The sequence below is a fragment of the Eleutherodactylus coqui genome, chromosome 4 (genome assembly GCF_035609145.1).
Source record: "Eleutherodactylus coqui strain aEleCoq1 chromosome 4, aEleCoq1.hap1, whole genome shotgun sequence".
NCBI lineage: Eukaryota > Metazoa > Chordata > Amphibia > Anura > Eleutherodactylidae > Eleutherodactylus > Eleutherodactylus coqui.
The window spans coordinates 261,421,991-261,436,635 of record NC_089840.1 but is presented as its reverse complement, the minus strand read 5'-3'; the positions used below and the strand labels follow the sequence as shown (position 1 = coordinate 261,436,635).

The 14,645-nt window shown below is 44.6% G+C and overlaps 1 protein-coding gene across 1 annotated transcript in view; it reads right to left on the bottom strand.

Moving 5' to 3' along the window:
* The window catches only part of TCERG1L (transcription elongation regulator 1 like), a 256,994-nt gene that overhangs the window by 228,776 nt on the left and 13,573 nt on the right, over positions 1-14,645 (bottom strand). Inside the window, exon 2 of the mRNA XM_066601194.1 lies at positions 9,452-9,595. Coding sequence (XP_066457291.1) covers positions 9,452-9,595 — 144 coding nt within the window. The remainder of the gene's footprint in view (positions 1-9,451; positions 9,596-14,645) is intronic.

Sequence of the window (14,645 nt, the reverse complement as noted above, 5' to 3'; positions counted from 1 at the left end):
TCCCCTCTTCAATCCATCATGAATGCAGCAGCCAGGCTCATCTCTCAGTCCAACTGCTACACTGATGACTTCACCATGTGCCAATCACTGCACCGGTGCCTCCACCCTGTGGTAGCTGCTACACTGATGTCTACATACTATGATAGTCACTACACTGATGCCTCCTTCCTGTGCCAGTCACTACAGTGCTGCCTCCTTCCTGTGCCAGTCACTACAGTGCTGCCTCCTTCCTGTGACAGTCACGACACTGCTGCCTCCTTCCTGTGCCAGTCACTACACTAATGCCTCCTTCCTGTGCCAGTCACAACACTGATGCCTCCTTTCTGTGCCAGTCATTACACTGATGCCTCCTTCCTGTTCCAGTCACTACACTAATGCCTCCTGCCTGTGCCAGTCACAACACTGATGCCTCCTTCCTGTGAAAGTCACTACACTGGTTGCCCATCCACTATAGAATACAATTTATACTCAACACTCTCATCCATAAAGCTCTACACAGTGCTGCACCTCCCTATATTTCTTCCTTCAGCTCTGTCTACCACCCTGTTCATGCTCTGCATTCTACTAATGACTCCCGTCTCCAAGACCTTTCCTGAGTTGCACCAGTTTTCTTGAATGTGCTTAATCACCAATATCTACAATTTTTAAACCCTTTCCCCTGAGGGGTTGCATAGGGGAGGAGGGGGGGGGGGGGAGAGAGAGCTCTCCCCTGTTCCCCACTGCTACCCCTTGCACCACCACGCCGCCCCCCGCCCCCCATCAAGGAGCATTGTGTGGGTTTTGGAGCCAATTTTGCTTTGCATATTCAGAGAACTATAAATGTTTTTATTTTTCCATCTACAATGCTGTGTGTTGTTTTTTTTAGGGGCATAAGCTGACATTTTCATTGGTACCATTTTGGGGTTCAAACAACATTTTATTTGTTCTTTAATCACATTTTTAGCAGACGGCTGTTCAAAAACTGCAATTCTGCCATTGTTTTTTTATTTTCTTTTGGAACCTATGTGGTATAAGTGATACATTATCCTTCTTCTGCAGATCAGTATGGTTACGGAAATGCCAAATTTATGTATATTTATTTGTGGAACCACACCTGAGTGCCATGTTGGCTTGGTGAAAAATACAAACACAGTTACTTTGTACTCTGCCCCCATGTTACTGTCAGCCTGCGGTAATGTGGGGGCAGTTTTACCTGTAACATATTTTTTTTGTGTGCTTAAGAAAGGAGATACATTGTCCTTTGGCATTCCTAGATATTAAAGGTAGAGGGATGGCGGGAGTCCTGGAAACAACCACCCCCACTCCCCAACCACCACCACCGAGTGAGTACCTGCATATTTCACCTCTTTAGTTTTTAAATTGTCATATTTTAAACCCTTTGAGCGCAGGGCTTTATTGGTCATTTTTAATTTGCTTTTGATACCAATCCTCATTGAAGTCTTGTATCCTTCCTCACGTTCTCCTTTCTGGATGTTCCAGTGACAAAGTGCTTTAACCACACACATTCATGGACCACAAGTGTAGCAGCCCACCAGGAGGTGGGGCCATCTACGCCAGGTGAGTCCATTCCCTTTATTTGCTTTTATCTTTCATTGTTTATCCCTGAGGGCTGTCTTGCTTTTAGCTACTTGTTCCTTTAACGCTAGGACATTTTCAGCCTAAGTGGTTGCTAGAGATATACTGTTGGTATTTTATGTAAGGTCGTTAGCAGATTCCCAGCAATTTACCTATTTCACAAAGATTACATTGTTATTTAACACAAGGAAGAAATTGGCAGTCAGTAGGGAGCAGGGTGGTTTGCTCAGCTATTTTCGTTCTCTCCTACTATAATATTGAGCCTCTTTCACACACACGATAAAGGGAGAGCTACACCGTTACTGCATATCCAAGATTCATTTATGAGGTTGTCCCATCTGGATGCCCCCATCTATACAGCGTGGTTCCCATCACATTTGAACCTTCTATAAGAGTCATATGTCTAGAGAATTTGCTGTTATAGTATAGTATATATATTTTTTGTAGTATGCCCTTGCAAAGAATAATGCATGTAGTCTACTACATTTTTCCATACAGTAAAAAAGGCATGCTGTTGCAGCAGTTCTCGGAATGCTTCCCTGCTAGGTGGTCTAGTGCAGGTTTTGTGTGTGTTTCTGTCTTCTGGCTCTGGTGAGAATGGTATTAGGTGAGACATGCTTGATCTAACCTATAGGTATTTTGTCAGGACTATTTAGCCTGGCCTGGGGCTTGGCTAGGGTGCTGTTTATTTTCAGCCATCCGCTGACTGTGGAGAAATCCAGAAGCTTGGCGCTGGTTCTTCTGTTTACCTGTGACTACGCAAAGCTGAGTACAACAGTTTATATTTATTTCATCTTGTTTACTGTGTTATTCCCCTATCCCTCACAGGGCTAACTAGTGGCCAAGGTACATGGTCAGGTTCATCCTTCTCAGGACGGGTTATCTGCAGTTAGGCAGGTCCCTTCCCTGAGTTTAGTTCATTAGGGACCGTTTGTTTCCTTAGTGCAGTAGCGTAGTGTTTCAGGTTACGTATCCAGCATGTTCTGCACATATCCTGTGCAGACGTGACATATGCCTTGCATACCTGCCTAACAATTGTTTAAAGGGCACTCTATTGATATTCATCAGGTGAATGGAGCCCTATGGACATATTTGGCGTATTTCCTGGTGTATATTAGACATAGGGTTCTAAACAGAACTGTTTGTGATAAGCAATTAATTATCGCTAATTGAAGCTGTAGATGGCTGCACATTTTTCCTACAGTGGCCACTGCAGGAGGCATAAGGTATTACATGGCAAGTATTTAAAAGGGTTGTCTCGTGTGAGGCAACTTCTGCTGTTGGAAGTCAAGTGACTGCTGTAGCCAATCATAGGCTGCAGCAAACGCTTGACATCATGGTGCCCAGGATGTGAGTGCTCCAGAGTGGAGTCACTGTTCTAGTAGTGGTCTGCTCTGACCGAGAGTCAGGTCTTAAAGGAGTTTTATGTCAAAATTGCATTATCTGTTATGGTCTTTTAGGGCATATGAACACCATAGAGTGGCATCTCCTGCTCGGGATTCCTTTTTATGACCCAGAAGGGAGAGCTGCTCGGTAAAAGTGGCTTTCATTCTGGTGGACCTTCTGCCATCCTATTGTTACAGGATGGCAATTTATGTGAATGTTGTCCTGCAATACTACATTACCCCTACAGAGGGCGCTGCAGGAGAAATTTTAGACTAGCCACAGCTGTTCCCAATTTAATACGCTGTTTTCTGAATGTAAGGACCCACACTACCATGTAATATTGCCATAGGGGTATAAAAGAATGATGCACCAGAAAGTGTGCAAAATGGTAGCAGGCACCAAAATTTGGCGGAATGGGATTGAGCATGCTCACTGGACATTTGTTGGCTGGTTGATGCCCTGACTATGAAAAGGGCAATTTTTTGCAGTGTAGTGATTTGAGCAGATGCAGTACCAATGACTCAGTAAGCTGGTGTCTGAGCTGCCTGAGACCAGGGAGAAGCAAGCATGCAATGGCTGAACTGGTGAAGTGCAACGCCAGCATCAGGAAATGGAGAGATTGAGCAGGAAATAGCAATCCTGATCCTGGGTAAAACCACAGACTAACTTTTAGCATCATAATCTGAGACATCCAGTGCATCAAACCGTAAGTGAGGCCGGCCTCTGAGAGGATTATATGAGTGCACACAGAAAGTGATAGCTGATCAATAGCTGGCAGGCCTATCGCATCATCACTGATGACTTTGGGGAGAACGAATTGTTACACACATTTTCTATTGCTTGAGCTCCTGAGGGTCATCATTATATTGTGGAGCATAAAAGCTCACCATTTCAGCAGGGAAAAACTACAAAGACTACCGTACCGGTGAATGAAACTTAATCACAAAAGTTGCTGTGTGTTACATTTTGTAAACTGCATTCCCGTTAGATTATACTGTTATTAGTAACACATTATTCATAATGCCCATAAGATGTTACTTTGACTGTAGGTAATCATATATAGTGTATAGCTAAGTGCAGGTGCGGTTGCATATTTATTAATGTCTGCTTGCTTGCTTTTATCTCTATGTTTCCAATAAACCTTGTACAACATCCCTTGGCCCGTGACGCAAGTGTTCCGAGAGCAGAACTCAGGGCAATCAGCTGATTGTTCCGAACCCAACATGAGCAACTTGGCACAACCACCTTCAGGGTCTATGATAAATGAATGCCCTAAAAGTGTATATGGACAAGGGTTGTCCTCATGGAACAACCCCTTACAAACTTCATATTTTTTTCCCTATATTTTAAAGCCCTATATTGAAAAAAATGCAAGTTCTGTATGTAGAGAATATGAAGAATTTTACCCTCAGAGCCAACAGAATATTTGCTGTGCCAGAATTGGAATGTTTTGTAATCAATCAGCCTGTTCATTAAAAATGAATCTTGAGACATTTCTCATAAATATCGTTGTTAGGATGCGATGGAAAGATTTCCTTTCACGTGTAATCAGTAATCTTTTCAGGAAACCAAAACTGGACACGACTGGACATTGATTTTCTATTCTTGCCCGCACGGCTAGAGAGCCTTATATTTCGTAAGCAAAGCATGAAGTGTTCCAGAACCGAAATTGTTGTATATTTTCATCTACTACTGCAGCTTCCTATTTTCTTTTGCCAAGGTCCTCTCCAGTGGGATTACCAGCTCTCATTGTTCCATTTAAAATATATATTGCCCCTGTCATATCAGCGCATTGTCCCTCAGCTGTATATATAATCATTACAAGGAAAGGAGCTGCAGTGCATTCAGCCAGCAGAGAGGACAGTGGTGCAGGATCAGCCATTCCTCATGTACATCGGGACCCTTTCAAATATTATATTATGGCATTATCAGCAATTTCCCTATTTATATATATATATATTTACACAGGGAGTGAACAAAAATATGGAAACACCGTACGAAAGTTACATGGGGGTATAAATCACATTTCAATAAGACATATAGAGACTTAGAGATGAGCGAGCACCCAACGAGTCAAGCATTTGGGTGCTCGCTCATCTCTAAGTCTCTATATGTCTTATTGAAATATGATTTATACTCCCATGTAACTTTCGTACGGTGTTTCCATATTTCCATATCTCTCTCTTTCTCCCTCTCCCTCACTCCCCCTGCCTGCCTGACAAAAAAATTTGCCAATGACTCACAGCGGGGAGGGGCCAAAACAGGCACGTCACAGCAGGGAGGAGCCAAAAACTGGGGCGGGGTCGAACACGGCTTGATGCTCGTTCGAGTTACGAGCACCATCGAGTACGCTAATACTCGAATGAGCATCAAGCTTGGCAGAGTATGTTCACTCAACTCTATTAGAGACCGATTTTCAGTGGATGTAATATGACACAGATGCCCGAACAACAAGGTTCCATTGGTGAGGGTTTTGAACCACTAAGCTGCTGTTACCAGCTGACTCCCCAAACCATCCAGAGCAGGGCAAGAGGTGAAGTAAACACAAATTTGGCAGGTAAGCTCTCTGCCAAGCAGTGGTCAAAAGGACAACTCAGTGCTAATGATTAAAATCCCATGCATTTCCAAGGTGTTTCCAGATTTTTGTCCCCCCCATAGATAGATAGATAGATATGAGATAGATATGAGATAGATAGATAGATAAGAGATAGATAGATAAGATAGATAGATAGATAGATAGATAGATAGATAGATAGATAGATAGATAGATAGATAGATAGATATTAACTAAATTCCTCTCGTGAAGGGTAGCAAAAAATTTTTTTAAATTTCTTTCTTCTAGAAACAGCACCACTCGTGTCGAGAGGCAGTGTCTGGTATTGCAGGATGGCCCCATTGTCACATGAACCAAACATATGGCTTGTTTAAATGAGCATTTTGATTTCCATTTTGAACTGATCTGTTTTGTTTTTTTTAATGGAATGGACATCGAAACAGAATTCAAATGGAAACTGTAGTTTCTGTGTTTAACAGCTCTGGTAGACAGATCCATTAAAAGAAAAAAACAGAAGGAGCTTCTATTAGTTTACTTCTGTTTACACCTGTTTTTAACCAAAATTGCTATTTATTCTTTCGTCTTTCTAACACTCTGCGCATGCTCATTTAAAGATGAACCTGTTAAGCAGACATCAAAAGCGGAACCAAACGGAAACCTTTCTGATCAGTTACGTTAACCGTTGACTGTAATGTAAAAAAGTATCCATTTGATTTCTATCTTTTAACCCCTTGAGTGGCACGCCCGGAAATTTTCCGGGACGAGCTCCACTGCTCATAGCGACATAGCCCGGAAGATTTCCGGGCTATGTATCACTATGGGAGCTGCAGAGCACAATGCCACAAGCTGTGACAGTGTGCTCTGCCTGCACAGTCCCACAGAGAACAAAGCAAGGGCTTTGAAAAACCAGCAGAAGATATTGCCGATCTGCCGGCAATCTCCTGCTTTGTTTACAGGTTGCCATAGAGACCATCGGCTTGTCAGAAGCAAGCCGATGGTCTCTGTGGCAGGGAGAGCTTGGTGCTTGGCTGTGAGAGGACAGCTAGGTACCTGCTCTTACAGCAGAGATCAGAGAAAACCTCCGATCTCTGCTGTGTTAACCCTTTACATGCTGCAGTCTATGTGACTGCAGCATGTAAAGGGCTGTCACTGCAGCATGTAAAGGGCTGTCACCATCGGACCCCCAGAATGTGATCAGGGGTCCTGATGGGTCCCTGTGGCAGTCCCCTAAAGGGACAAAAAAAATAAATAAAAACACTTGTCTCCCTTTACTTTGTAAAAAATAAAAAATACAATCACACATGTGGTATCCCTGCGTCATAATGACCCAGAGAAGGAAGTTAATACATTATTTAACCCCTTAATGACATGGCCCTTTTTTTTCTTTTTTCCCCATTTCTTTTTTTCCTCCCCCCTGTTTAAAAAATCACAACTTGTCCCGCAAAAAACAAGCCCTCATATGGCCATGTCAATGGAAAAATGAAAAAGTTATGGCTCTTGAGACGCAACTGCAAAATTAGTTGAAATTCAATGATTAGACCATTTTAAAAAACCTGCCCTGGTGGGCACGACAGGGTGGTAGGAAACCCGCCACTCAAGGGGTTAAAGGAAAATAATAGTGCAGGCTACTGCGCTATTGTCCTCCCCCCCCCCAAAAAAAAAAAAAACAGGAAATCAAATTGAACTTAAGCTCAATGGGGCTTGATTTGAACCATTTTTTTTTCCATTTTGCGACTTCTCTGATGGAAGTACAGGACAAAAATCACAAATGGTGATGTGAATGAGCCCTTAATCCCTATCCACAGGATAGAGCATAATAAGAACTTGACCATTGGGTCCCAATTAATCACGAGAATTGAAGGTCTCCCTACAGTAGAAGCAGAGGTTCTTCTTCAGGCAATATTCCCGTCGTTGCTTGGGGTTCATGGCTCCCAGCTCCATGGGCTCGGTGGTGGGAGGTGAAGAAGTCGGGTCAGTAGAAGAAGTGGGCATGGGGAGTGGAGTGGTCCGAGCGGCGTGTCTGGCCCTCAAACGTCGGTCGGCCTGAATAGCCAGCGATATGGCTTGCTCCAGGGTTCTTGGCTCTGAGTGGGCCACGAGTAGGCCCTTAAAGGGGTTGTCTCACGCCGAAACGGGGTTTTTTTTTTCAATAGGCCCCCCGTTCGGCGCGAGACAAACCCAAGGGATGGGTTAAAAAAAAAACCGTTTAGTACTTACCCGAATCCCCGCTCTGCGGCGACTTCTTACTTACCTTACCAAGATGGCCGCCGGGATCTTCACCCACGATGCACCGCGGCTCTTCTCCCATGGTGCACCGTGGGCTCTGTGCGGTCCATTGCCGATTCCAGCCTCCTGATTGGCTGGAATCGGCACACGTGACGGGGCGGAGCTACGAGGACCATCTCTCCGGCACGAGCGGCCCCATTCACCACGGAGAAGACCGCACAGTGCAAGCGCGTCTAAAATCGCCAGAAGACGGCGAATTTAGACGGATCCATGGCGACGGGGACGCTAGCAACGGAGCAGGTAAGTGAATAACTTCTGTATGGCTCATAATTAATGCACGATGTACATTACAAAGTGCATTAATATGGCCATACAGAAGTATATAACCCCACTTGATTTCATGAGACAACCCCTTTAAGACCCTCAGACAGACCGGTCAAAAATAGGTCTTTTAGGGCGGCATCATTCCACCTGGATTCCGTACAATGTTGGCGGAATTGGGAACAGTAGGGCCAGAAGCTTGGAGACTGCGTAGCCGGCTCGGTCGGGTTCGTCATAAATTTGACCCAAGGCGGAAAAAAAGGCGTCAAGGGATAGTCGGGCGGGAGAGCCAGCTGGTAACGAGAAAGCCCAATTTTGGGGCTCTCCCCTCAGGCGGGTAATTACAATTCCCACTTTCTGGTATTCAGTACCAGAGGAGTGGGGTCGGAGATCAAAGTAGAGCTTGCAGCTCTCTCTAAATGCAAAAAACTGACCTCTCCGGAGAAGCAATCCGGAAGCGTGGCTCGAGGTTCTGACATTGTTCCTGGAGCGGAAGGGGGCTGCATGGGACCTGCAGCCACCACTTGTTCCTGTAACTGCATGTGGGCGGTTAGGTCCTGGACAAGGTTCGTAAGGACCTGGACCTGGTTCGCTAAAACCGCCACGGCCTCCATCGAGGGGTTCAAAGTTGCCGGGCGGATGCAAGGGTCTGACCTTCCTTCAGCCAGTGTTACTGTCAGGACAGTGTCCGGGATATGGGGGTCCCTGAGATATCCCGCAACCCCTGTCCCTGCCTACTTGCCCCCCTGGGCTAACCCCCAGGGCGACAACTGGGCGGCGGTCCCTACCCTAACTAGGGAAGCGGGACACGGGAAGACAAACAGACACTGTAGATAAACAAACGGTAGAGTGGTCAGACAATCCGGGTCGGCAACAGGAGGGTACGCAGTACAGAGGGGAAGGCAAAAACGTAGTCAAGGTCCAAAAGCAGAGGTCAGGAAAGCCGGGGTCACAAAGAGCAGTCAGAATAAACGCGGGTGCAGCTGGAGAACCAAACTAACACTGGCAAGGGCTGGAAGGAAAACACACACTTTTAAATGCTGTCAGAGCTCCCGCCCCAGCAGCTGATTGGGGCGGGGAGCCTGACAGCAGCAGGGCCCATCAAGGAGGTGCTGGGGACACGCTTCCAGCCTTGCTGCACAGACAGTTACCAAGGAAGCATGCTTTGTAGTCAAGGACTTAGAGAAGCACCTGCTGCCTCCCTAGCAACCCGGCGGCGACCAGTTTTACAGCGGCCCGGGGAGATCACTAGAAGCGGGGCTCCCCTACGCCGCACTCCTGTAACCCGGGTGGCAGGATGGGTGGTGTGGGCACGGCGGCCCCGAGAGTTGCTGGTTCTGACATCCCAGAGGCATCATGGCAGTTACATTAAGAATAAGTAATAGTTACCTTGCAATTAGGTGTTTTCTTTTCAACCCAACATTTTCCTGCGTGCGGAGGGATGGCGGACGTGTAAACATGTGGAAAAAGAGGAATGATCTCTACACTTGAAGAAGGTGAAAATCCAAATGCAGGAGAATGACCTCCAACCCACTGTGAAAGGAAACACATGGCATTAGTCCGGGGCATTCAATATTGTACATAGAATAGTATGCATGTTAAAAGAGGATGGGTCATCAGCAGGCGATCGGTGGGGTCTGCCGCTTGAGATCAACTGATCGCCATGCCCATTGTCAGTGCTGGTAATGCTGGAAGCAGATAGTGCTGTTAACATTGCAGTGGCCCAGTTTGTTTCTGCAGGCACAGCTCCCATTGAATTCAATGCAATACCAAGCTGGACTGCTGCACTGCTGCCAACGCCATCTACTTGCTGTCTGCACTAACAGTGGGTCCAGAAATCAGCTGATCGGCAGGCATCATGAGTGGTGGTACCTCTTTGATCAACTATTGATGACCACCTCTCCTGAGGATAGGAAAATAAAAATGAGGTGGATGTCAGCACAACGTAGCTGTGATCCATAATGTGATCAGGCTTAACTACTGGTCTTAGCATCCTCCTGTCTCCAAGGACATGCTTGAATTTGCACATGCTTACTTCCAGGTCTCATGACTTTTACATCGATTCCCAACAAGTTAGGTAAAGTCCCCTGGTGCACATTTGCTTCTAAAGGCCCCATGGGGAACATTTTCTTCTACCTCATTGGGGATTTCTTCTTCCTCTGGATCAACATTGGGAGGTGATAAGCTGAACTGGATGGACATGTGTCTTTTTTGGATTTACATACTATGTTACCCCTCTGTGCTGTTTCTATGGACTGTGGGCCAATCTCCCATCCCTTGTTTGCCAATGATGTAGCTCCGCCGCAGGGGTCAAACCCATGTAGATTCTTGCTACTCTGCAGCGAAGGACATGGGATCAACCAGGAGCTGGACTTCCTTTCTCCGAGGGCCTCATAGCAACTGTATGCTCTGCCTTTATGATATAAGCACCCTTGGAAATCCTGTACTATGGACGACACCTAGTATTTTATCTTTCTAGGCACAGGATATGCCGTAAATATCTTATAAATGGGGGGTTCCATCTTTAGAACCCCACCTATTGGGAACTGGTATGTTGACCTGTTTTGATAACTTTGATAGACTTGAATGAAAAAGACTCACAGTTATTTCTAAAAGTATTCCCTGGCTGGGCTGGGTAATGTGTAGCAGCGTTTCTGCCATAGGCTTAACTGTGAGTAATATGTGAATTATTCTTTTACTGTGACATCATTACAAGCACTTTCTGAGTGTTAAGACATCATTATGAGCATTATTCATGTAGTATGACATCATATTGTGCATTATTCTTGTATTATGATGCTGTTATGTGCATGATTCCTCTACCGTGGCATCATGTTCTGCATTATTAATGTACTTTGGCATCATTATGAGCATTGTTCCTGTTTTATAACTTCATTATGTGCATTATTCTTCTACTCTGACATCATTATGAACATTATTTCTACATTATGACATCATACTGTGCATTATTCCTGCACTGTGGCAATATTATGAGCATTGTTTCTGTACTGTGACATCATTCATTCTGAACATTATTCCTGCACTCTGACATCATTATGAGCATTATTTCTGTACTTTGACATCATTATGTAAGAGGGCCCATGTGAAGGCATGAAAGAATATTCACATACTCAAGAATGTATTTATTTAGTTAGGAGAACGTTTATTCACCAACTGTGTATGGATTCTGGTTTGGTTAAGCTCCTTAAGGAATGACAATACCCCTCCCGACTCACGTCATAAGCCCCTCACTAGCCAAGCCAGAAATCTACTGCACACTGATGAGGGGCAAACACCCTGAAACAGCTATCTGTGTATGGACTCTGGCTTGGTTTTCAATTCCCAGTCATTGTTGCATAGACCTGTATGAAGGGTCGGACATTGATTTGCAGGAATGCTGCCATCCAATAGGTGGCGCTGCAGAGTTATTGTTCCATCTTCCTTATTTGCATATGGACCTGCAGTGAAGCTGAGCATCTTAAATGTAATGAAGTACTCTGGCACTGATGTTGCCATGGAGCGGATCTTAAGTAATACGGAGTACAAAGATGGTTCTAGAGCAATACAAGCACTGGTGTAACTATAGGGGATGCAGGGGATGCAGTTGCACCTGGGCCCAGGAGCCTTAGGAGGCGCATAAACCCTCTCTTCTCCATATAGGGAGCCCAGTACTATGAAGAAACCATTATAGTTGGGGGCCCTGTTACAGGTTTTGCATTGGGGCCCAGGAGCTTCAAGTTACGCTTCTGCATTAAAGAGTTAAGAGAAGTTGGGGGGCCCCAAGATAAACTTTTGCACCCGGTCCCATGAGCCTTTAGCTACGCTACTGAATACAAGCATGGTGGATAGTAAATATGGGGTCAAAGTGCTTTGCTGCCCCCGAAGAAAGTGGCAAAGATATACCCTGTACCAATGGTCTACTGGATCCCCCCCCCCCAAAAAAAATGCCTGTGGGCAGAAAAAGAGCAGTGAGATAATCCGAAGTGTGCAAAAAAGCCTAGTCCAAAACTCAAAGATGTTGCGCTAACACATGAGCAATTGCGCATACGCTCGTGTGAAGGATGCCTTATGTGTTTGGTTATGTCTTTTGTAATAAGACTTGCATTATTTCTCTACCGTAACATTATTGCTTCCATGGTCTACGAGCTGTAACTTTTTGCTAAGGAGATTATTCCTTTCCTATAACCACAGTGATCATCCTGAATTGTTCATTTTCCTGGGCAACTTACCCAAAAATTAACAACCAGCCAATGTTTTTTATGGACACATTGGAAAATCATACTGAATGCTAATGCTACATACATCCATGTTTGTAGGTCACATACTGATATGAACTCAGTACTAGCATTTACTGTGAACTGTAAAACAGTTATGAAAAATACTAATAGCCTCAAAAAATTCATGAATACATCTAATATTTTTCACAGACACTAGAAAAAAGTGCCCTGTTTTCTCTTGACTGTGCAGGAATTTCCCTATTGTTGGCATCCCTGCCTATGACATCACTGTGTATAATATGTCCACGCTGTGACATCACTGTGTATTATCTATTATATATGCTGTGACATCACTATATGTATTATATATATGCTGTGACATCACTGTGTGTACTATTCAATGTATATGCTGTGACATCACTGTGTGCATTACATATACGTTGTGACATCACTGTACGCATTACCCCTGTGCATTAAGAAAAGTCAGATGTCACACACTAAAGATCAAATAATCAAAAGCCTTTTACGTTCTGATTTTACTTGCTGGTAAGGGTGGTCATACAGAATTGGGGCCTAATTCCAATTTTTACTATGGAGCAGACGGAATACACAGTGATGAGTGCATTGTTCTAAGTTAGAGAGATGAGAAAGCTTGGAAATGTAGTTTAATACGCAATCACTTTACATGGCATGCAGACTTTGCTATATGTTGATAAACTAAAGGAGTAAAAAAACCCTTTACCTGCACATGTAAAGGCTATGGAAACCTTTGTGCATGCAAAATCAATACACACATATCTAACTAAGTTGTCCTAATATCTGTGGGGGGGGGGGGGGGGGTGCATTGAGTTTTCCTTCTCATGCACTTAGAAAGACTCAAAATTGTTTTGCAGGCTCTTTTACATTCAAGTTTCTCGCTAGGGGTGTTCACAGCATTGATCAGCTGGTCTCTCTCGAACATGCACAGGCTCAGCGTCTCCTTCTTCTTTCAGAGTCTGTGTAGCGTAACCATGCCCACTCAGTAGTACACAGCTATCTTTCCTTCTAGCTCATCCTCTCGGCTTACAGCTAAAGAAAGTAAGCCAAAACACATTGCATTACCTCTCTGAATAAAGGACCTGTCCCTGGATTATATAGAGTCCTTAATCAACTGATTTCTACCTAATCTTGAGTGGATAGTAGAAAGCTATACTGGATTAGGGGTGCACTCATCTGGGGCACCACAGTGAAGTAAGTTCTTCACTTTGTATATGCCATTTTTGTATTATCTGGAGCGCTGGGATTTTTTTCTATAGGCTTTGAGCAATTCTATGTCTACCTTTTATCCTCCGATACCCCCTGAATTGATGCTCTCCTAAAAGTGGATGTCCTGTGGACCAGTGTATATAATTAATATATTTGCACACCAGGATCGGGGACGTACCAGAGCACCCTCCAGCAAGGGTGACTCTGTTACGCCGGGTGAGTTCATTCAACACTGCACTGGCTGCCCGTAAAATACAGAATTCAATTTAAACTCACTACCTTCATCCATAAAGCACTCCACAGCGCAGCACCACCTACATTGCCTCTCTCATCTCAATCCATCACCCCGCCTGGGCTCTCAGCTCTGCTAATGAAACTAGACTGCGTGCCCCTCTAATTCGAACTTCTCATTCCCGCCTCCAAGACTTCTCCAGAGCAACACCAGTCCTCTGGAATGCGCTACCAAAGGCTATCTAGGCAATCCAGGACTCACAAAACTTCAGGCGTGCCCTAAAAACGCACCTCTTCAGGGAGGCATACCACATCTCCTAAACCAAATCCCTCTGTATGCCGCATGATAACATGCTCCCTGACCTACTGACTGCAATCCTTGCTAGCCATCATCAACTGCTCTTGTAGTCAAACCGATTCTGCAGTCACATGGCTAAATGTCTGACCATTGTTTATGTGTATAGCATCCCTCACTCTCCACCTCGCCATACTGTGTACATCTCCAGCCCCTTTACTTTCTGTATCACTCCATTATTTGTAATATGTAAGCTAGTTAGAGCAGGACCCTCACCCCTATTGTTTCCATCAACTGATTACTACATGTAACCGTAGTTCTGTAATTTTTGTACTTTTGACTTTCTGTATTCCCCCTGTCTCTATACGTGCTGCAGAATATGTTGGCGCTATACAAATAAAGATTATTATTATTATTATTCAACAGCTATATATTTTTACACCTCTTGTGACAGAGTCTGCTGTTCCACCAATTCTTTGGGGCACTCCCTATTGATCAGAAAATTCACCCAGAGTGAATTACAGCCCTCTGTAATAGTAGCTTTCTCTGCTCTTTGTCCTCCTGTTCTTCTCCATCATCCTCCAGCACTGTCATA